At 39.8% G+C, this 25,621-nt stretch overlaps 1 protein-coding gene across 1 annotated transcript in view; it reads right to left on the reverse strand.

Annotated features, from left to right (window-relative positions):
- Positions 1–5,997: 5,997 nt before the first annotated feature.
- The window catches only part of gria1a (glutamate receptor, ionotropic, AMPA 1a), a 74,591-nt gene continuing 54,967 nt past the window's right edge, over positions 5,998–25,621 (reverse strand). Inside the window, 7 exon segments of the mRNA XM_020083542.2 lie at positions 5,998–9,247; positions 9,250–9,318; positions 9,320–9,481; positions 11,406–11,540; positions 18,232–18,346; positions 22,455–22,702; positions 23,220–23,418. Coding sequence (XP_019939101.1) covers positions 9,179–9,247; positions 9,250–9,318; positions 9,320–9,481; positions 11,406–11,540; positions 18,232–18,346; positions 22,455–22,702; positions 23,220–23,418 — 997 coding nt within the window. The 3' untranslated portion in view covers positions 5,998–9,178.

Genomic DNA, 25,621 nt, shown 5'->3' on the forward strand with positions numbered 1-25,621 from the left:
CTACAAGGTATACACAGCACACATGGAGGGGACAGCTAGGGGGCTGACACAAGAGAGACAGAAAGGGTGACAGGTGAATAAAAGCTACCTTTAAAGACAAAAATAATGAGGACGAGTCAACATCCCTGAAGCTGTGAGTGTCTCTTCCCCTCAGCTAAAGACTGAGGCATTTCACGGAAGCTGAACCAAAGAGGAGCGAGCATTTCCTCCCTGATGGGCGTGAGACTTTACTACATCCCCACAACACGACATGGCAGCAGTGTCTTCTCCACTATTGATTTCCTTTCCTCCTCTGTTTGAAAAAACATGGCTCACCTGCCAGGAAGGAGACACGGCAACAAAGTCAGACCAGCTCTCTTCATAACAGCATTACTGAAATGCAAAGGACGAGGAAGAGCGGGGGCTGGGAAATGACCTGATTTGAAAAAACAACCAGCCCAAAACAAATTATAACAATAACCTCACACGAACACACACACGAACACACACACACACACACACACACCCATCCAAAGTAACAATGAAAATATTCTCACAAGCATAAGCTCCTGACTACACACACAGCATGTATAGAACAGCTATCATCTGCTAATTGAGTTCAAAGGTTTGCGAATACATCACCCAAAAATTCTAGTTATTAAAACGCGCATTTCTTCACAGAACTGGGAGCGACAGAATTTATTTCAATGAGGTTTACTAACCATATTGAAACATTTTTGAATCACGTGTCATCATTATCAGTTGACTGCATCACATATCTTCAAAGATAGATTGACACACGTTTTGCAGTTGTTGATTTATCATAGAAAAGCACCACCTTTACAGTGTCTGGTTTGTCTGCTCTAATGTGAGTTAAACACTGTCAGGCTGGCTTACACAGTAGCTTAGTACCTACAGTGAGTCAGTAAGTGCATCCGAGGAGGATTTCATACTAGATTATTTTGTGGGTTTAACAGCTTATGTAAAAATAAAGCCCTTCATCATAACACATCCACCGTGTGGTAGTTTTGCTTTATCAGATAGACTCAGATAGACACATAGTTTCCCCAATACTCTATAACTCTGAACTGCAATAGAAGAACATATTAACTGTGTCTCAATTCAGGAGCTGCATCCTCCAGAGGATGTGGACTACCCAGCCCACGATGACTGCCTCCTTTATGGGCCAGGTAGCTGAGGTCAGACACAATGAGAAATGCCTGTTTGGTTGAATTAACACTAAAGCACTGCACACCTATTGGTGTCATTATCTCTTTGATAAATGTTTTGTCATTGAAGTGCAATGAATTGTGGGATAGGGCCCACAAGGATACAACCGCTGGAGCCTTTATTTCTCTGGGATGGAAGGATGCATTTGTTGGCTGCATTTGAAGAAGCCTTCAAAAAATCACTGACACAATTGGTTTTTAAATGGAGAAGCAATTGAATTGAGACACTGTTGTTTTTTATGCTGATAATTATCTGATTAGGATGCTAACTGTTTGTCTGGGAAATCCATCTTTACCTCAACCTCTTCACAACATCGTGCAACCTTTAAGTTGCCGTTTTAAAACAACTCAAACATTAAGTCAGCCGCAACAATAATGTTAGCTAAGTCTGCTACAGCTCGAATGTTCTGTCTTCAGTCTGATATCAAAATGAATTGTTTTGAAGGTTTTAGTGTTAAATCTTTCCCTATAACCAACGTCAAATGCATACAGTATCATGGGAATGGAAGGTCTGACATAGCAATGATAACTAAGTGAGAAACGGGACAATATGTATTGATCCAGAGCAAGAAGAATGGATCTGTCCAATATGCTGTCTAAATGATGCGGATCGTTTTCTACTGTCACTTTTATTGTGACCTCTGTAATGCTCAGTTCTTTAAAATACAAAAAGATTGATTTGTAAATATGAGTGATTTGAGCTTTCTGTTCATGTATTAACTTCATAATTTAGCCAGTTGTGTGGTTATCAGAAATCCTGAAAGAATCAAAAAGTTCAGTTCGGTTTTTGGTCCTTTTCACTTTTCCACGTTTTGTATATATAATACCAGAACATGTATATAAATTAGGGGTGTCTTGTAGTCCAAATAAGGGGTGGGCCAAAATGCATTGGCAGGACACAGCAATACAAATATATGTATTTATGTACATATATAATTTTGTGATTTTGACTGAAACATTTTTTATTTGTGACACTGCACCTGTGTTTGTCTGGACGTATTGCAGACTGTCCCTGTTGCTAATAAACTGTCCCTATTAGAAAACCTATGCATCTGTTTATGAGTGTGTGTGTGTGTGTGTGTGTGTGTGTGTGTGTGTGTGTGTGTCCACTTGTCTGGGCATCAACAATTCGCTAATGAGAGATACAAAGTGTTTGTAAGAAATCTGCACCTGGACACAATTAACCAGATAAAGACTCTCCTCATACTTTTCTTTTCATGTCTTGTTTATCTCTCTTTCTCTTTTGTTTTGCAGACTTTCTGATTTCCTCTTTACTCCTACATAATATTTCTGCTGCCTTCACCACCATCACTGCACCTTCGGGTGTTTCAGAGAATCTTTTTTTATTCCCTGAAAACATCATGGTTGTAAAGGATTTTAGGATGTGATTTCACTGGTCTGCAAAGATCCAGGACAGGTGACATGTCCAGATTTAATTTTAGATAAGGACTAATTATCCAGGCTCAAACCTGGGGACATGATTTTACTCTCCTGAGATGAATTTCATCCACGGTGTGAGCTCCGAGTCAGTGACTCTTTAGGACCAGCGGGCAGCCCAGGACATTTATATCACGGACCAGAATCACGCAGCAAGGAGAGAAAGTTGAGTGATTTCACATAAATAAGATGTGATACTGGAAAACACATTTAAAGGTTTGACAAGTCTCCATGTTACAAAATGAGGGTGAAAAGCAAAAGCAAGACTGTGAGTCTTGAAACACCTATCTCAGGAAGGAGAGCGACAGAAAGGAAGAGAAATAGAGATGTTAATTATACATTAGGCCTGAAGCTGTCAGAGGGAGGGAGCGAGGCCTTTCTGGCTGTCGATGTCACTAATCATGGGGTGTGACACAGCATGACACCCTGCTATGTCTGTGTTTTACACACGCACACACACACATGCACGCACACACACACACACACACATTATTATTATTATTCATCATAATGATAATTCCTTCCTCTCAGTGATAATATGCTGTTGCATGACATTTTTCTTCCAGGATGTAAGGAGGCTTCATAAACAAAAAGGCTAAGAATTGGAGAAATGTAGTTTTGATGAATCTCAAGTCATTGTCAAAGTAACTGGAATTGAGAAACCTGCATTTATGTTTGTCATTTATGTTTTAATGTGCTCAAAGATCTGAGCTATAATTTCTGAAAGTAAATTGCAATCTAATAGATTTGACAAAATGCACAGAGCGACTGCTCATTTCCTGTTTATGATCAGTGAAGGGAAGCCTGTTCTCTAAGTCAGCTCAAGTCTGCTGCCTCACTCGCATGGCAAACTACTGTCCCTGCAGCATATTTGTTTTTGACATGACACGTCTCCACACATCATTCACCTGCAGAGCTGAGTCTCCAGTCTCCCAAGGACAAAGCTACCACTTCCTGCCATGCTGGGCTTCCGGTTGGTTGTGTGGAGTGATGAGTTCAGAGCAGAGACGTCATTATATATATATCTGAAGTAGTAGCAGTAATATTATTAGTATTATAGTATTAGCATAACATTACTTGTGATACTTCATGTCACAAATGAGGATGGAAATAAAGTGTGACCACAGAAACAGGAGAGAAAACTGTGGTTAGCCTCACTCAGACCTACTAAAGTTTTTTGATTGGTTAGTTAAAGCTACAGTACATAATATCTTCAAGTAACAATGGAGACGGACAAAAAAAATGTAGTGTGACAGACGTCTCTTATCATGATGAGCCCACAGACACTTATCGCCCGGCTCTGTGGTTCCTCTCTGTTGTAGGAAACATTGTAGTGTCTTTCAGCTCACTGTTTTGATTTTGAGCCTGACTATTTTGGTTCAGTCTTGTCACATTTTGCTCAGGCATCACTGGAGTTGATCGAAAATGACTGAGAATTAGCTGTTTCTGCAGTGATCTGGTCGGAGCTCTGGATTTTATGACGGCTGTGGAGGGTTGTACTCTGAGACTGTGGGGATAAGCACCGGTTTTCAGGTAGAGCAGCTCTCATGTTTTCAAGGCTGAGGGTCTCTGTATTTGATATGCATTTGGAGTTTGAAAATACATGTCAAGTTGTTATACCTCAAACTTTCAGAGAAGAAAATGAATCGGAGTACTGATCCATTCCTGTATTGACAAAGCTTGACAGGAGTGAAGCGATGTCTGCTACATCACACCTATCTGTAATATTTGATCTTGGATTAATGAAGCACAGTGTCTGGTATAATAAGAGTTTGTAAGACTTTTATACATGTTAATATTACCAATATAATACATTAATCATGTTTATTGTGATTTTAACCTTTGTTATTAGTTTATTTTTTAATGTCCCAGTCGAGCTGTGGAGTAGGGGTGTAAAATGTATTTGTAACTCGTGTACCAATGCAGTCTCTGCACGTGTGGAATGTTTTATGTGTGCAGAATTCAATTTGAAAGCCCAAAGCGATAGCAAAAACCACAGGTCCTTCTAGAACACGTGACCTCGTTGAGAACACAGGTTTTAAACACGCTGACAATAAGTGATTCCCCTAATTGAGCCCTGAAAGCTGCTTTATTGTGAAGTACAATAAGGTTCAAGCACAGCTAGTTTTCTAAATGCCTCACCTCATTTATTTATTTTTTTAATTTGAAGGTGGATTTATTTAATTAACCATTGTGTACACTTTCATTAGCAGCCAGTTGCGGCAGTATCACAGACTTCAAAATGACAGCCATAGTCTGCTAAGTGAGCTTAATGCAAAAATGCAGTTATTTCGTGTTTTAACTTAACTGAAAACATACCAAACCCAAACTTCAAAACCTAACTACATAAATTTTTGTGTAGCTTACCATTACACCCCTACTGTCGAGGTACCTTTGTGTTGACCCTCGTTTAGTGTTATCACTGCTACTAGCTACTGTTTCTCACTGGTATATTTATCATGTTCACTGCAAAAAATGTACGTATGCAATGTAAGGATGTGTCACATACAAAATCACCACTGGGATCAGTATTGATACCAAAAGAGGTGGTGACCTCTAACACAAACTGCAATGTCTCCAACACAGACTGTACATAAAGATGATGAAGTGTCTCCATTTCCTCCTTCTATCCAGAAATGAAGTCAAAATATCTCAGAACGCCGCCCAAAAATGTAACATACATCAGTGTGATAAGAACTACCTAAAATAACAGAAACTATCTTTGCCAATAAAGTGGCCTATTTAACGTGTACTTTTTGGTTTAGTCCATGTCCCATCTGCAGTCATGGAGGAGGGGTTTACGACCCATACTGCAGTCTGTCACCAGGTGGCAATCTAAATGCTTTGGCCTCACTTTTTGGGAGGAGTCATGTTGTCCATCTTTATAGTCCATGGTTCCCAATATGAACCAATTGAAAGAACCTTTTCATGTCATCACTCTCTCTTTCTACATTTTCTGTTTAAATCTGCACGCTATCTGTCTGATAAAGGCATGTATGCCTACATATGCAAATTAGCGTGAAGGTGGCGCTCAATTAAGTCTTGTCTTGACTCACTCATTTGTAAGACCCTGACGAGGACCATTAAGTCGACACAAATTGGCTGTCTTTAATTCTTTCGCAGCTCATGTAGCACTGTTGTTTTATTTTCTTTAACATGAGACAGGGTGTCTGAGCTCATTTTTTGGATCACTGCTTTCCTTCCAGACAAAGACAGTGCTTTATCCCCCTCTGCTTGTGATATCTCAAATCACATACCATTTGCCCAAGGCTGCAGTATTAAAACTGAACAAATACATCATTTTTTCCCCTTTATTCGGTTACAAAAGCATGATGACTTCCTTCCAGGACACTCTGGTTAGAAAAAAAAGTTTATTTCTCAAAAGTTGGATTCCTAATATCTGTATTCTTTAAATTCTTTTAAAGTGTCAACCCATTTGTTGACCATAGACCATGAAATTCTGAAACACCCTTGTCAAAGTATAGGAATAAAAAAACAAAAATAATGATGCTTCTGGTCAACAAACTGTGAGAAGATTCCAATAGTAAAATACTGTGGAAAAGAAAAAACGACAAAGAATTATTCAAATGGTGTTAAATTCCAAGCACTTAAAAAACACTGACAAATTAAACTAACTCAAAACTGGCTTTAAACAACATTAGCGTCTAAAGATTATTCAACATCAGTGTGTGTGTGTTTTTTTTACACTTGTCCAAGTGTACAACACTTTGCCGGCACCCCAACTGTTTCTTCAGTATAATACAAACATTGAGTCTTTTTTTCGTTTTGCTTTTTTTAAACAAATCTTGTTATGGCATATAAAACATCTTTCTGAAGGTAAAACCTCCACTGAAGAGCTGTGCTGTGTCCTAATTAATACAACATCAGCAAAAGAAGACGCGTAGATGACGGAGGAAAGGAAAAGTACTCACGCAGTAGGTAACTAAGTCAGGTACACAGAGGCATGGTTTGCAAGAGAACATTTTCACCGGGGGAAGAGGAAAAAAGCCTTTTATATACATAATAGGTGGAGATATGTATGATTTCAGTAAACTTGAACTGCCCGTTTTTTATGATTCTGTGATGATTTGAGGGGAAGGAGAGGAGTCATACTTAAGATGTGGTACTTTTCAAAGCAGAAACTCACAGGAAGAGAGAAAGTAAAAGGTGCTGCCTTTGTAAAGATGCTTGGCCTCTTCTGTGAAAGGAGGGGTCAGGAAGCGTTCATCACATAGAGCTGACCACTTGCATCACACAGCAGCGAAAGCCCCATGTCAAGCAACAACCTTCCTGTCACCTTAAAATAAAATCTCACCTCTGAACACATACTGTGATGATAATGATGTTCAGTGCATTTCAAGACTGTACATTGTTATGAATAATTTGATACCCACTTACTTACTCAAGCTAATTCATATACTTATATATATAAATATATCAGAAAATCTACATTTGGTACAGTTGTATTTAGCTGTGGAATATTTGTGTGGGTGGAGAGAGCGAAAGATAAATAAGCAAGCGGACAGGCATGAGATTTCTAAGAGGGCACACAATGTCACCTTTACATAGCTTGTGGCTGTGATGTGTTGTGAATAACTGTTATTGGTTTGTTTTACGCTCTGACAATTATCACCTTTGACACAGCTGAGTTTAAAAGAAAAGGCTGGCGATGTCTTTTTACTGACAACAAGTCCTATAAAAAGATCAAACCCCACACTTAAACCATGTTATAAAAAAGGTGTTGTAAAAGCCTGATCTGGAACTACAATTAAAAAAAATGGATATGGTTTTTAAAAAACATATCTATCACATTTTGAGACATATTTCTAAATCCTTTGACATATATCACTTTTCCCAATTGAGCCTATTCTCTCAAGTGATAAGAGGTAAGACAAAAGTGAAGACGATGAAACATTTCAGGTGAAATTGTCAAAACGGTTGGAATTTCTGGCAGAAAATCATGCCTCCATGTTAGAACTCATTGCTCACTGGAAGACGCTGGTTTTCAGGCCTTCACTGGAAGTACTAACAAATTATTGTCATGAGGTTAAATGGCACTTGTTGACAATAAGAAATAATGCCAGCTTTTTTCTTTTGCTGATTAAAAGTGTAATTTAATTAATTGATATAATGTTATGTTTTCTGCTGTGGGTCAGTCACTCATGGCAGTGTCCAATCGTACAGTCCTGTAAATGCACATGACATCAAGAGTAATTTTGTTCACACAATGGAAATTTTTGGGGTGAAATTTTCTTTTCAGGACCTCCGGGTCCAGGCCCTGCCACTCTGATTCCTGTTTACCTCACACGATCTGAAAGGGACGACTCAGAGCTGAGCAGCGACCCCTTGACTTGCAGAAGACACAGACGATACAGACTGTGACATCACCTTCCTCAGCTATAGCTAGCAACAGCAAGAGAAGGCTAACCTTCCTTTTATAGGCCGTGCACGATCTGAAGGGGATGTGCCACTCTCAATTAATCGAGGGTGAATAGCTGCCCATTTCATTAAAAGTGAATACAGCTGAAAATAAATCAGAGGAGAGAGTGAATTATGCATCAACGGCTAACTATAGTTTCTCCAGATAATATCTGGATTTTGTCGATCTTTGTTCTCTAACGTGCTGCAAATAGACTCCCAAGGTATATTGATGGATATGCTATGAATGTCACAAGAGGAGAATACAGTGTAAGGTCACTCAGTACTGTACAGAACCACAGAGTAATGTGTGTTTTCTCTTATCTGTCTCACAAAGATCAGAGTCTCTGAATCTGAGCTCTGCGATAATGATATACTAAAACTCTATCTGCAGGTCAAACTAATGACTAAGCAGCAACAAGTGTAAAGTGTATCTGTGTTCATCTGTGAGAATGGTCATATGGCACAAAGACAAGGCATGATGTGTTAGATGAGGTGTAGCAGCAATGCATGTTTGTCGTAGCCTGGTCAAACGGCATCAACCTTCAGTCGAGGAGTAGTCAAATCAAACTACAGACAAAGCACTATTTCAACAGTGTAAACCATACAATATATATCTGAATACTGGCTTTGCTACACAGAGCACTCTGTCCTTCCAAAACATAGCGCATAAATGTGAGAGTGAGAGAGAGAGCGTAAGTCCCAAAAAACAATATCAAATCATGGCAGCAGTCACAAGCGTTTGTCCTCCTCCGCCAACATCTGTGCAAAGACATGTTCCATTAGCCGTCGCAAAGCATCTAGGTAGTACAAGGTCAGCGGTGAAGGTGAGGATATTGCACACGCAGTCTAACGTCAACAGCTCCATTGAAATGGCACAACGCAGGCGTCACACTGAAGAATAAAGTTCTTTTTTTTCACACACAGTAAAGGAACACTGTAAAAAATTCAAAAACACGCCCCTCATCTTTATTGCAGCACATTTCCTTTCTTTTTCTTTTAGAACCTCTTTTTCAACTCTTAAAAAACAAAAAAATCAAGTCTCTGTTCTGTTCGTAGTTCGTAAGGAGTGGTTCGACAGTGCATTTTGGCAGTAAAGTTAAGTCTTTAAAGAGTCAGAGCAAGTCGACAGCCGGGAGAATAGATGGGTCAAAGTGGACAGCCATGATTTTTGAGGTCCTTAAAGAGTCTTGTGCTCTTCTTTTACCCCACCCTGCCCGTTCCTCGCCGCCAGCACAGTCATGTGATGATCACATGCCGGAGGCACCCAGACCCATGCTGGCGGTGTGGCTCATGCAGGGCAGAGTCTGAACGGTTTTGGGGAAGTCGTGGGTGAGGATTCGCCCGTTCTCGCCCCCGCTCCCGTTGCCACTCATCCTGGTCAGGGTGGAGCAGCGCATGGCGTCGTTGATGGATTGCTGCGAAGACAAACAGGTAAGAGTTAGTCTACATGCCTGATTTCTATGTATCTCAACCACATGCATTAGAGGAATCTTAATCACAACAGAGACGACTTATGTAACAGAATTAGCAGCATTTTCAGCTATACAACAATAAAGATAACTCTGCAGAATATTATGAAATTTCCTGCTCTTTATTCTATGAATACATGCACATCAGCAGGGGTTGAGTCCCTATCTGGATGTGGTGCTGGCACACCAGGAAGATTCAGAGGCAAAATGGTGTGATAGAAGTCATAGGGTGCTAGTTTTCACCATCTTTATCTGGGCTTGAGTGAAATTAAATGCTGGCCTTTGTGCATCAACTAATTTGCAACAGGTTGGAGCAGAGCGACGTGTGGGCGGTAAGACTGCAGCCGAGCCTTCACTCATTGGTTTAATAGGTCCGTTCTCTAGTTTGGCAACAATAAAAGCCACTGAGCCTGAAAGCCAACTTAATGATGTGTGATGTATGTATGTGTGTGTACGCAAGCACACTTGTATGCCTACCTCCCTCATTCAATAGCTGAATAAATTGGGCAAAACAAGTGCAACCTGGAGCAACCGGGGAGTGGAGCACTGCAGGCGGATCTTAGAATCACGCCGCCCTCTAATTGGAACAACGTTGTTGTTTCTTTCAAGCCAAACGGCATAAAGGCACCTCTGGACTAATTATCTCCTCGCCAATCTCATCAGCATACTGATCAGGTGCATCTCCGTGGGCTGATTAAAACATACTGGTGTAGAAGATCACTCCTCGTCTTGGCCCTGAATTGCTTTTTATTGCTGTTTACATGAAGAGTAAATTGATTGGCTCTGATGTTGGATGAATGAATCAAATTGTATTTGTTGTAAATTGATCCACGAGGCAGAGAACAGCATATCGCAGCTGCTGGACCAGAAACTTCATGTCTCCAAATAAAAGTATTTCACTACAGGTTATTTTGAGATTTCTGACATACAAACATTTTTCGTTAAGACTATTCTGGGTTATAAAGCGGTGATGGGACACATGTGAGCCGCAGCAGGCCTGCCTTATGGTATACATATAAAGGATGTTCACCACAATGGGCCCTGCGTTTGCAAGACAGTCAGCAAAAAGAGGGGAAGGAGCAGCGGAGAGGTTTGCTCACAGCGACAGAAGTAGATTGATGATACCACTGCGATTCAAATTGCCTTTATACCCATGATGAACAGTAAAATTTCCTCACTTGGGAATGTGAGCTACAAGATTATTAAAAATATGATTTAACTAGAGGCGTGAGGTGAACATTTTGGTTAAATTAAATAGAAAAGTGTAATGTGTGCTGGGTTAGACAAAGTTGAGATAATTTCCTTATGATTGTCCAACAAAAAAAATTGCATATTGAGATAATTTGATGATATATTATAGAGTCTTCTTTCATGACCCCCAAATGTAACTTAAAATATTTACTAAAGGAAAATGGTTTATTTTAACAATCTTGCGATACAAAAAACAGGAAAACAATATTTAGTTTAAGAACATGAAGAAAAAACTGGCATAAGGGCAATTTAGAATTGAGTGATTCGACAACACTGCAGGTCAGTGACATAAAGACTGAGCAAGGGAGCGGCAGAGGTAGAAAGAGGTACAGGAGAGCGTTTGCACTGCGGTGGAAGCCTTGAAAGGCCCTACTGTGATCACAGGTTAGATGGGCGGGGATGTGAAGAGGCAGATGTCATCATCATCATCATCATCATCATGGCTTGATCACAGCGTTTCCTACCCCATGGCTGTGCTCTGCTCTTATATCTTAACAGTGTTGTTCGCGTACAGGCCGTAGCTCTGCAGCTCAGTGTAGGGGGCGCTAGCACCACTGTCTAAGGCTGAGCAGTGAAAGGCCTGAGCGGCTGAGGCGGCAGCGGCCCGCGCAGTTGACACCTTCATTCGGCGCGACTCGGTCCTGGACTTGTAGCAGAACTCCACAAGCGCCACCAGCATAGCCAGGCCCAGGCCGCCGATCAGGATGTAGAAGACCCCCGCCACGTTGCTGAGGCTCAGAGCGCTCGTCTTGTCCTGTGGGGGTGGGGAAGAAAGAGCGGAGCAGAGTGTTGAGAAGCCATAGTGAGGTGGAGTGACACCAAAGACTTGACAGATACACACACACATACTTACAGACAGACATTAACCTTACACACACACACACACACACACACACACACACACACACACACACACACACACACACACACACACACACACACACACACACACACACACTGTACATGTAAAGTATATGACTGGAAAACAAGACAAACATAAAACACAAAACAACACATTAACAATAAAAACACAGGTTAAAGGCCTGTCTCACAAAGTTCAGTTTATAGTATTACCTGGACAACTTTAATAATGAAAATCACTCACACCTTTAATCTCACTAACAAAGGTAGAGTTTAAAAAAATGAATTTATAATGTAGATAATCAGGCCTATGGGTGAAAACATATTAACTGTGAGGAGAAAATGAGTCAACAATCCAACAGGATCCAAACTAGACAAAAACACTACACTAGTCACAGCCTATAGAACTTTTTATATGAACTGGTGACATCTCTTTGTTTTATTATAATTTATTAGGTTATTAACTAGAACCAAGAGATATGATCACATCACACCTGTTTTATGGTTTTTAACATTGATTCCCAGTTTGTTTTTGTACTGATTCAAAAATGTTTCCGATAACTTTAAAAGCCTATAGCCAGAAGCTATGACTCTGATCTTGTAATTCCTTATTTACTTCTTTGCAGTTTGCGATCTTTGGGTGGGAGTTTACTGTCATATCTGAAACTAGGCTGACAACTAGGGGGGGCAGCGCATTTGCCATCAGGGCTGTGGAATGAATTGTCTGAGGAAATAAGGCTGTCTGAAATACTCTTTTTTGGAAGACATTCTATTTATTTTTGTTGTTCTGTTATTTCTAATATGAGCATTATTATTCATGCACTTCTTTCTGTATCTTAAACATTTGTTTTCTAGTTGTACTCTACAATTTGTTATTTTTATATCAGACGTATATTAAAGACTTAAACTGTCACGTATCGTCGTCGGCACAACAGCAGGTAATAGAGAACGATGTAAATGGACTCAAAGTAATTTTGACAGTATGTTAAAGCAGAGATAGAAAATGGTGTCATCTGTCAGAGGGCTCATTAAATGTATGATGATATGGCCCAATACCCACTGCAGGGCCTAATTATAGGTCAAAACATCATTTAACATGAATACTGGGAATATCCGCTCATCTTTTGATACATGTCACCATGGGAATGGATAAAAAAACGCTCATTAATAATTTGCAGTACAGCTAGCTATCTACCTTTCTGGCAAAAAAAAAACTTCTCACAGAACAGCCAGTACAGTGGGGGGTTAGAAAACCCATGAATAGAGTCGAGTCTGCTGCTGCATATTAATATTACTGCACTGACGTTCTTTCTGATTGAACGTAGACTGTTGGACTCATTTTCCATCACAGCAGAAACCGAGAATATGAGTCGACTTCCTTGATGACACTGTCACATAAATAAGAGGCATTCTGATTGCGCCTTAATGAAGAGGAGAAATCAGCCTTTTTTAATTTAAAAGAAAAGACGATGAAAATTAGCTCCTGCTGATTTATCCAAGTTACATCTTGGTCACAGGCCATCATTAAGTCAATTTTAATATAAGAAAGCAGACTCCTGCGGTGAGCCACAACACTGGGAAACATTTTGATTTTCTGTTTTTTACCACTCATATTTATTCATTCTGTAAGAAGAAACACAACATGTTTTCATGTACATGTGTTTTAAGCTGTGTGGCCACCAGCTTTCTGAGACATTGTCCAGAATCAGCAGAGTAAGATTAGTAAAACAGGATGCTAATTCCAAGAGATGTTGCTTTGTGAGACAGGCCCTATAGATATATAAAAAATTTGATCTAGAATTTTTTTTAAACTTACTTATACATTTCTGAACATTTTACACAAATGCTGATACACAAAATTGCTGTCTAATTATTGCATTTTGTGAGGGAACAGGTAGGAAAGTGCATTAATACCCCATGCATTCATGCAGCTACAACACAAACAAGTCTTCAGTTTGACTTTCCTTCATTTTATAGCTCATTATTCTCTATTTGCAATGGCTCAGACCTAATTATAGAATTGTAATGAAGTGGAATCATTAAGATTAGGATTTAAATCAGTCAACCTAACTAGCGTTCATGGAGCAATAAGAACTAATGGGAATGTTATTTCCTGTAAATCCATTTAGGGAAAACCTTTGAGTCAATTGAGGAGATCAATGGCACATGAAAAGGCATTTTGTTAAGATGGTTACACTTTATTATGCTTTGATATGGATTTGAGCTTGCAGGTAACAAAGTTTATAAGTGATCTCTAGCTACCACTTAAATTCAGGCTGTCATGTGTCCTATAGATCTGAATTGGAACACATTTAGTCAGTCTTTAGGTTGCTGTTATATGAAGTTAGATTATGTGACATAAATCATATTTTTATACTAGGGCATGTATTCGTGTCAAACTGTGTGCTATCACTGGGGAGTCAGTAGAGATTTTCAAAGACTGTTCTTCATCCGAGCTTGAATTTATATTCATCACCTGGAGCTGTACAAAGCCTCCAAAATATGTATAAATACAAATAAAACAGATGGATTTCAATGCCACTGGACCTAGCTAGCTGCTACCCTGTTTATACAAAGCAAATCTAACTAGCTGTAGCTACATTGCTAGCACATAATGTCTATGTGAGTATCAATATTCTCATCAGACTCTCTGCAACAATATGTTGCCAAACTTTTAGACTATTATAAAAAATTATTAGACAGGGATTTGAAATTTAAGCAAACCGCCTTAAAGCAACACTATGTAACTTTAAATGAGTAGCAGCGCCCTCTGCAGCCATATTTGGTGATTAGTTCTGTTAAACTCCAACATAGAATAGAATGGTGGATATTCCTCATGGATCCCTGGCTTCCTAAACCATAAGAGTTTTGAATGTAACAAATACACGTAACGTTGTTCAAAATATTTCATATTTTAAAAGTTTCCTTGCTGAGTAGATAAAAGATGGTTTTAATGACTTCTGAGTCTTTTTAAATGATCTACAGCTCAGCATGATTCTTGAACTTGCTGGATGGATTCTGATTTATTTATGCATTTTTATGCTGCAACAGTCAGTTAAGCACTTATAACAGGAGATCGTGAGGAGTGGGAATGAAAGCAATTCCATTCTCCCTGTTCCAAGACCGTGAAACACAAACTCATTCTGAAGCTGCTATTTTATGTAAAACGTGTCACAGTGTTGCTTTAAATAAAGATGTACAGTATGTAACATGTATCTTCTTGACCGCTGAAAATATATTCTGATAATTCTTAAATCACATAAGGCTTTTCTATGAGCCTTTAGCTGTGTTTAGATTTCAAAAAGTCATCCTCCGATTATTTGTCATATTTTCTCCTGGGACCAAGCCCTTCATAGCACACAGTTTGACAGTCCTGCACTAAAACTATATAAATATATGAGCAGGGCTAAGGAAATGTGCTGACAGATCAGAAGGCCAGCTGACATTACAAACACATGCAGAGGGAGCTGAGCCAAAGAGCAAGAGCTTTTCTGTCGGGGGAACTGCTTCATGAGACAGTGGATCAACCACGAATGCATGCAAGCACAGTAGCAGACTGTGTTTGACTTGGGGGGTCAATGTAGCAGACTGACAAGGGTGGCATCCATACATGCACACTCTTCAGTAAGAATTGGGGAAGAATTTTTCCAAGAGCCAGAGAGCAAAGGTCACTGCTCAATATGGTCCATGGGTTCAGTTAAGTCCAATGGCTTTATGTCATCATCTGTCTCACCCTGCGTCCTCCCATTTTTCTTTTCCTTATTTTTTCTCCATAGGAAGGAGATTTATTCTGACAAATTGCTTTCAGAGTGATTTATATTTAATCTACAGTACAACTCAAGGTCATCGTAACGCTTGATCTGTGTGTATGCATCTGTGTCGTGGGGGCGGTTGGACAATTTATCTTGAGAGGATTTATTCTACCTATATGGTAAATGTGCTCTCTATCTGTATAATAGCTTGAATAACAGTTTAAGTCAACACACAATATTTATGTACACTCTGGTATCGAACATTAAATCTCTGACAACACAAGCTCATCAGTGAGAAGAAATAGACACCTGAGAACCACCAGAATACTGGCCCAAATATAAGAAGACGTTTTGGAAAGTACATTTGTAACCGTTAGAGTCGCTGCAAAAGAGGACAACATTTTTAAGGTTTTACAAAAGAAGATATTCTCTTTTAATACTGTGTTCTACAGAACTGTTACTTCAAGACTCAGCTGCATGAAGCTAGCTTGTTTTAGGGTTGCTGAGCAAGCTATGTTTTAATATCTGCACTGATCAACCCCAAACATTTCTAGTAGGCCTAGTTTAAAGCACGCCGTGCAACATTAGTTTTTGTTTTTTAATAATAAAATTTGTAACATTTTTGTCCAGAAAATTTAATTTTGTTCAGTGCAATATTGATGGGCCTTTTTCTTGACTTTGGTATTACCACTTGCTTTTGGTAACTAATGTTCATAGGGAAAGCCGTCAAACTTAAACTGCGGGACTACTGTGACTATGTTTTTTGGCTAATGTTTAATGGATAGATTACCCAATATAAAAATGCACTAATTATCTACTCACCACTATGCAGATGGAGGGGTGGGGGAAGTGTTTGAGTCCACAAAACACTTCAGGAATTTCAGGGGTAAACAGTGTTGCAGCCAAATCTAACACAATTGAACTTAATGGTGACCACTTCTTCAAACGTTAACAAACAGCAAATAAAATCGTAAAATGCCTCCATACTGCTCCTGTGGAGAGTATTGTAAGAACTTGCAAAAGCCGCAGCAGTAACACGGAGGAGGACAACATTAAGGCTAAAAACATAGTGTAAATTATGCCGTTTCAAGTCCTGCCACAGGAGCAGTAGTACGTTTGAATTAGTGGTCACAATTAACTTCATTTGTATTGGATTTGACTGCAATGCTGTTTACTCCTGAAACTCCAGAGGTGTTTTATGGACTCAAACACTTCACCCACCGCTCCAGCGGCATAGTGGTGAGCAGATAATGAGTGAATTTATATATTTGGATGAACTATCCCTTGAATCTTACAGCAGAAAAGGATTGGACAGTCAGTGGTGTCAATTAGCTTATTGGAAAGCCAAAGAAGACGCTGCTTAAAATGGGAAAAAACACAAATTAAACAATACCTTACAGTGGTGATAAAATGGGCTTACTGGTGATACCATGATGATACACCATTCATTTTCAGCAGCAGTGGTAGATGTTGTAGTATTTATAGGAGCGGTAGCTAATATTAATAATACTAACAGCAGTAGTAAGAGACTAGAAATAAAAGTCAAAGCATTGACAGTATCAGTAGTGACAATAGCAGAGACTGAGGTTGTTTCAAGTTGATTATTGGAATTTAAAATGTTAATTCACAATTAAAACTAAAGTCAAACTATTTGTTCCAGTAAATAAAAAATGGATTGTGCTTCCAAAACTGTATTTTATGTACTCAAGCATAACTTGAATGTCGCAATTATGTTAATTATTTTCTTGACAGTGATTTACTGCACTTTCATTTATATATTTTAAAATCTTAAATTTTTAAAATAATTTATATTACAGAATGTGGGGTTGTCTTATATTTGTGCCAATATGGTGGTGATCTCATAGTCACATGGGAAGCATTGCTCAGTGTGATGGAGGCTGGGGGCAGGACTTTGGGCTATTCTAGGACCAGGGCAGGGTTGTGCTATAGGAGGTGCTGTGAGGTGACAGGTTTGGGTTGGAGACTAACCTTTCTTGCGGAGTCCTTGCTGCCACACTCCCCTTTATCGTACCACCATTTGTTTTTCAGTTTGTCTAAGACGGCTTGCTCATTGAGTTTCAACACCGCTAGGTTTACTGGGATTCTTCCAACCATAAGGAAATAACATAAATAACATATTATACCATGTTATTTTATGTTATTAATTCAGAAACATAGAGCAGCAAATACATACACACGTTAATGCTTTGAGCTTGCTTATAGATATTAAAAAAACGTATCACACACACACAATACATACGCACACACGTACACATATATAAAGCATAAAAATCATTAGAAACAACAGAGTTAAAGTGATATGCATTAATACTCCATCTAGCTTTGTTGGCTTGCTCCCTAGGGCAGTAGATGTGTATTACTATATCACTTTGGGTAACCGGCACACTGCTTATCCTCGCAACATGGTAGTGTCAATGATTTCAACAATCTTTTGTTTGAGAAATTGGCCACAATTGTTCATTTAACCTGAAAAAATCCAAAGCCACTAAATGTGATGTGGTGGTATATATATCACTGAGCATGGGGGACCCAGCTAGTTTAATTCTAGATTCTGATACATTTGACATACTTGTTCCTTTTGTTTCTGCAAATGAGATGATACAAAAGTTTCCTCTCTGTGGATTTCAAATTCAGCCACCACATCCCCACACTCACTACAGCTCCTCTGATTTTTCCCACGCCACAGAGAGGTCAGTGTCGCCTGAGTGTAAGCGCAGCGTGGGCCTGCCGGTTACCCCGTCTCCCCACAGTCCCCGCCTCCACTCCCAGTGGTGGCGGGTTACCCGCAGGGTTTATCAAACTGGCTCTGACCTTGGAGTCCCCGCCCCCGCTGCCGCACTCGCCCTTGTCGTACCACCACTTGTTTTTCAATTTGTCCAAGAGGCCCTGCTCGTTCAGTTTTAACACTGCCAGGTTTACTGGGTTTCTTGAAAATGATATCAAACAATAACCATTAGGAGACACTCTATGGGACAGATATAAAAGAAGATTGGTCGCATGGTGGTGGTGATTATGGCAACACTGAATTGACTATTCAAGACTCTCCTGCATGTAACTACTGATATGAAGCAGGAGTACTGGCTTCAGATGCATATATGTTAGTTGGGGCTGAAATGCTGAGGACCCATACAGTAGTAGAGTCAGGTTTTACCAAGCAGGGGCCTCAGAGGGAGACAGAGCAGACACTGTGGATGGAGATGATTTGGATACGGAATTCTGTCCACAGATGGTAATTTCCTTTCAGTGGCACCAGCATACAGATTGCCATGGTAACTAACGTATCAATATTCAACCACGCACGGCATCCTGGTACATGTGGAAGCCCCCGTTGATTAATTTAGAACTATCAGGAAAGACAAATGAGAATGAGGCCTTAAATGTTTCACTTTAACACCAGAGTTATGCCTCTATCTGGCTGAAAGGAAACTATGTGACCAGCTACAGGTGACGTCTTGAAACCGCCCGAACCTCCTCATCCAAAGCATCTCCTCAAACGCTGCTCTCTCTCTCTCTGGTGAGCGTGTGTGTGCATTTCCTTTAGTTGACAGTCCAGGAACAAAGACTCTCTCCATTCACAAATCACAGAAAGGCAGAATGTGCAATCACAATTTGCATAAAAGAAGTAAAGATTACAGCCTTTGCCAGATCTGTGCCCTCAAATCAGTCAGTCTGTGCAGCAACATTTTATTTAGGTGACATTCTGCCTTTCTCACCATCAGATGAGTGGAGAAGAGTCTTTATCTCCCAAACCTTGAGTGCACGACACAGCTGTAGGGAACACAAGTATCCTCAGAGCTGGTAAAACCTCTGAATTCTTTCGTGGCCCAGTGGGCTCAGACGGAAAGAAAGAAGTCAAAGTGTGTGGACGTGAATGATCTGGAGACCTGCAGGTCACTGGTTAGTTTGGTCAGTTGGTTTGAGGCGAGCAGATGTCACAGATGTCAGAGAGGCTACTGTATGTTAGGTGGAATGGGGGGAAACAGTCAGGCAGGTATGGGGGTGGATAGATGAAGAGTTCTTTGAAGAAAGTCCTGTAAAATGAAAAGTTATCACATTTGAGTATCTTTGTTTTCAAAGCACTAATTTCAGTTAGACCAGCACTGCAAAAGAATACATAAAATGTAAATATTTAAATATATTCAGTAGGACGCTCAGATCTTTGGGATCAGTGTCAAGTGACAGATCTGTGCTCCATTCAAATGTTGCTGTGAACTAAATGTATGTGTTATATCACTATTAAAGTAGCCAGATATTTTACTGATGTAAAGGTACTGCACTGAAAATGTTACTCAAGTAAAAGTATGCGTAAAAGTACAAAAATTATTTTAGTATCAAAAGTAAGTAGTACTTAAGAACTCAGTGAAGAAAACTGATGGTTAATATTCTATCATTAGATTATCATTAATGTCCAAGCAGCATTTTACTATTGTAGTTTTTCAAAAAATAGTCAAAACCTCAATCATTTAAAATAACCCAAATTTACTGAAATAATTCAAAGCAAAAGCAATTACTTATCACACATAAATTAGAACCATGAAATATTTGACTTTTTTTTTCTAAAATGACTTAATTATCAAATTAGGAATATATTCAGTCAGCTAATTGATTAATCAACAAATCATTTCAGGTACAATAGTTTTAATTTGCCACAAACCATCATATTTACGAGTTCTCCACATATTTTGTATGTATAATTCGTAATCCGTGGAAGTGCTGTTAGATAATCAAATAATAAAGACAGATTTTGCCTTTGGAATGTCATGAAGAAAAAGTGGCCTTAAAAAAAAAAAAAATCAAGAACAAGCACCTCATATTTTACAGTTAAGAGCAGTACCTGAGTGAATATAGTTTACTTTCTACCCCTGGTTACTGTGCACTTGTGAATTATGAATTAATTACCAAAAACTGATGTGATAAGTGTATCTTTTGTTAAAGTACAGTTAACTTGTAAATTGTCATACAAATCATCCCAATGAGGGATGATCATGCAAATGATTTTCATGTGGAATGAAGAAAGATTACAAATATCTGGAATAGAGAGAAGTGGTATCTGACTGATGCAGATACAACGAGTTTACATGCATGAGCATCTGGAGAGAAACAGTCAGATTGGTGCTTCTCTTATATGCAGCACTTTGATGTATGAATGATGCATTGCAGGTATAACTGAACCCAACTCTTTGAATTCACTGCACATTCACTCATGTCTGATTCTGGGTGAGCAGGACAACTGCAAATTCTACTTCAACAGTAAAAACATTTGAATTAATCATGTTTTCATCCTTTAACAACAAATATCCTAAATATTACTCATCTGTCAATGAAACTCAGTATCAGACATCTGTGAATGGACCAAGTTGCAGCCTAACAACAACACGTCTTGAATAATATAACAGAAAGAGGCAGACGAGAGGGACATCCTCAGCATTTAAACACTGCATCCCATTGGTACATTGTAGGTTTAGACCAATCTGACCTGGGAGCAGATTCATTTTACTTGTCTCATTACTAATACAGCATTTAACTCGCTGCATGAAATCCAATTTGTAGGAATTTTATAAGGAGCCCCTGCGTAAACATGGGAAACATTTCTCGTTCTTGCTGTTCTGACCTTTGGCTGTCAACCAAGGTGGAACCCCGAATGAATCCTCAGCGACTCTGAGTGAAACCTCCCCATATGGCTCCTTTCATTAAAATGAATGAGGCCTATTAGAGACAGATTAAAAGCTTCAGATGCCACCAGCGTCTGTGTACTCTCTCTCTCTCTCTCGGTCAGAGCAGGAGAAATCCGAATGGGACGTTGGTTAAGGTGTTGTAATGTAATGTGAAATGACAGCTGCTGCTCTTGGACATCGGCGGTAGAAGTGTATCAAGTATGAATTATCATTCATTACAGCAATTATCACATTGCAAATATTAATTCAACTCAGCTGACTTCACATTCAAGGTGTGAGCCCCGGCCTAAGTGGGAAAGTAGCCATATGAGATGCAGTCATACACAGCTGTGATTCCTGCTTCTGGGGCCCTGCTAGTCAATGACCCCTTCAGACCTGGTGGTGTGGACACATTCTTTTCGCTGAGTGAACACAAATGCATCCTGGGCCACATATGAAGGACCGTTTACTCAGTGGACGTCCTGTGACCTGCGAAAGTTTCACTATGAAGCACATTTTGGTACTTTTCTTTTCTTAAATTGGTCAATTCTTTCTTCATAGCAGAGCTGCATCCATTCAGCCTCTCCTGACCCCTCTCTCTCTCTCTCTCTCTCTTGCTCCTACAGACATCGTAACACATGGCATACACATCGGGATAAATCTTTAAACTCAGACTGGGCAAAAACAGCAATTTGGTCTTCCCAAACATAAATGACATGACAGGATTATTTGCATATAGAGCAGGGAAGTGAGATCTGATCACAACTGGTCACAGGAGACACATTCAGGATGCATTTTGATACCAGGTCTGAACAGAGCCTCTGACACATACATTAACATTTTGTGTGTGTCTTTAGGTGATACTACAGGTTTACAGAAGACTAGTGAAGAAGACTATAATTTGAGAGCAAGATAAAATAAGAGAGGGACATCCCTCAGTCCTACTTCCCACTTCTGCCAGTGCTCAAAAGTCAGCTTTGAACAGGCTTGGGTGCATACATACATGTGCAGAAACAAACATAGATGATCTTTAAAGGTGCAAATGGACTAGAAGACGATGTCAATGTCTGTGTGATGAGTGCAAACTAAAAACAAAAGCAGAAAAAAGTTGGATGCAGTGTTGTCAAAGTAAAAGCATGCAGTCTATATTATGTATCGAAATTGTAATATGGACATGTTATAAGATAAAAAACGAAGCATGAATAAATCAAAATGCATGAAATGTTACATAAAGGTGCAACTAATCAATCCAAGCTCATGTATGTGTTCATACATGAGCAAATGCAACAAGAAGTGAGCTCTATGAACAAATGAAGGGATGACGCTCATGCGTGAGCTGGATGGCCTCCATCCACGCTGCGGTGGCTGGGGCGTAGTTACCTGAGAGGAGAGCCCTTCGGCGTGGCGATGCCGTAACCTTTAGAATCCAGGTTCCCTCCCACCTTCATGGTGTCGCACGGCTTCCTCTGCTCTATGTACTCATTCATTGTGGACTCCAGCAGGTAGGCGTACTTGCCCTTGGACTTCCTGACCCTCATCACGCCCTCGTCCGTGGTCTTGACGAACACAGACGGGTCAGCCGCCTTCATATAGGACCACATCTTCTCAAACACGGCGATCTTAGACCTCTGAAAACCACAAGTGGAGACCAGTGAGACAGGAAGACAGAGAAAGAAGCAGCATCAGAGTGAATATAATAATAATAATATTCCTTATTCTTTATTAAATAAAAGCCCATTTTTGTTTGTAGTTATGGTCAATATATCAAAAACCTTTGTTATAGTGCTACTGATTACAATTACATTGGGATCATTACTTATTGCCCAGCCATAGAAGAAAAGGTCGACACTTACCAGACACTGTGGCTCAAAGATACTGAACCCAGACTTGGGTTGTACCGACAGTATATAAATGCGTGTGCATATAGTAGCGCTGAGTGTGTGCATGAATGGGTGAATAAGACTTGTACTGTGAAGGGCTATGAGTGGTTGATAAGACTCAAAACGTGTTATACAAATACAGTCTATTACGAGGGAATCACAGTAATTTATGCACATATCTGATGCAACATTGCAGTTTGTAATTTTGAGCACGGAACATGCAAAATGTTTTGATTAATGTTTAAGTCTGTATTTTTCCTCTCACCCTGAAGAATTCTTTGGTGGATCCGGCATCCAGCGTTCCATAGGCGATCTCCGTCTGCTTGGCCAAATCCTCTGCGCTCTCTATAGGAGACACCATCCTTTCCACTGTCAGGAAGGCAGCCAAGTTGGCAGTATAGGACGAGATGATGATTAGGGTGAAGAACCACCACACGCCTCCGACGATGCGGCCTGACAGAGAGCTAACAACACAGGGACAGAAGGTTTGGTTTGGACGAGAATAGACACTTAAAAGACCTAGCATGTTTAAACGATCTTATACTTCAAATTCTCTGCATGGTTTCTTTATTCACGAGAGAGGTGGTGACTTGGTAAACAAACAGCTTCAGTATTTTTCTTCCTGGCCAAGTTTTTGCACACAATCAAGAAAATCAATCTAAAAAGTGTGTGATGTTCACACCATCCACATGACCTACATTGCATCACACTCCTTCCACACTCACATACCCTTCATACCACTGGGCTTGGAGAGCTTAGTCCAATGTGCTAAGGAAAGATAACCAGTTCCATAAAGGCCCACTCAGCTTCTTGCCTGTCAAATTAATCTCACTTTAAGAAATTTGCCAATATGTTTCATGCAACCATGCGTATTATTTGTTGAGGATTAATAGGCAGAGGAGAATACTTAGCCACTGCTCTAATTGCACTTAATACAAAATTTTTTTGGCGCAAACTCCCCTGAGTCAAATCCCTGTCTTTCCACTCTGCACGTCTCTTCACTTCAAGAGAAGCCAGAGAGAAGAGAAACAGCAGAAATCATGTTGCGTTACATATCGGGACCCTCGACAAGAGTGGTGCAGCTTACGCAATGAAAATGACACAAATCTGAAACAAAAAAAGGCTTTCATGATTCACCTTTGTACCGTCAAGCCAAACTCAGCGTGAACATGAAGGCAAGATTAAGTGTTGAGAGCAAAAAAAAATGGAAGACGCTAAAACATAATCATTTAAGATGCTTTTCAGATGACGGGTGGATGATGAAAGAGCAGCCGGAGAGCAAGTGGAAAGCAAACACAGAATGGATGCCGAGGCTTTGAAAATCAGTCGCGAGAATGCAGAGCTGTCTGCAGGGTGTGAGAGTGTGTGTGTGTGTGTGTGTGTGTGTGTGTGTGTGTGTGCGTGCGTGCGTGCGTGTGTGAGTGTGTGTGTATTTTGACTTGTTCACTCATCATTGCTCAAATGGGTGTGGGTGAGGTTAAGCTTTGACTGTGAAGTGAGAAAAACAACATTTCCAGATACCTCTGTGAAATCATGAGCAACTGGTTGGTTCTCTAATGTAATAAACAGCACTGGTATCATGTATATTTATGTAAACAAAGAAACCGCAGCATCCATACATGAGGTCTATAGTGGTAAACAAAATCCTTAGGTTGTAAACAAGAATGGTACATTATCAAATATAAAAGCCCAAACTACATATATACATATTATACTAAAACTGGTGCAGTCTAATACAATCATACCTGCTTCATCAACATTATAATAATTGTTTTTTTGTATAATATTATGCGATAATATTTTTGATTCCACTGAAGGATCATTTAAAAGCTGCACTTTGGGTTGCTGTTCTTCTGCATCACATTATACAAGAAGGAAGGTCTGTGGTTCAGCCTTCTCCCATTGGTTTTAATGGAGTAGACGAAATAACAGCAACACTGCGAAACATAATGAAATGTAGTTCAACAGCAACACAGCTCACATCCTCTAAAATGATCTGTAACACAGTTTAAACCAAAGCTGAACATTGAAACCTTAATGAGCCTTTATTACAGAAGTGTTGTATTGAGCGGCACTAGTGTTAGCTGGGTGTACCTAATGAATAGAGTATAAATCTGTCCAACCCCACCTTGCATCTCTCTTACTGCTCTTTCTGACAGTACAGCCATCTCCAAATGAAGAACTGGTCAGTCCACATGTTCTGACTCATACATTGTTAAATGACTGAACATGGTCGACTGTTTTAACTGGAACACTCCTGACATGAAGACATGTCACCGAGGTCCACGGAACTCTTGTGAAATGCAATATTAGGGGAGGGCAACAAGTCACTTGATTAACTATTGTCCTCGAATACATAGAACTTGTGATAACATAGAGAGACGAGTGCCCGTCCTCAGCCTCTTTCCAGTGTTCCACAATCTGTGACCCATCAAACTCTGTGACCTGTTGCAGTGTAACGTACGATTTCGCCTTGTGCCAACATGTGTTCAGAATAAGTGATTTATTTAGTCTGATTAATAAATATTGTTTCTCCTGAGCATTTTTTACTTAAGCATGTAGAGCTTCTGTAGCTGCAGCACACCAGTGAGGTGCAAATGCCACTTTCCAACCACAGACAGAAAAAGGAGTGACACCAGGTCTAATGAAGTCCTGTGTCACAGAGCA

Source organism: Paralichthys olivaceus, chromosome 9 (assembly GCF_024713975.1).
Source record: "Paralichthys olivaceus isolate ysfri-2021 chromosome 9, ASM2471397v2, whole genome shotgun sequence".
Classification (NCBI taxonomy): domain Eukaryota; kingdom Metazoa; phylum Chordata; class Actinopteri; order Pleuronectiformes; family Paralichthyidae; genus Paralichthys; species Paralichthys olivaceus.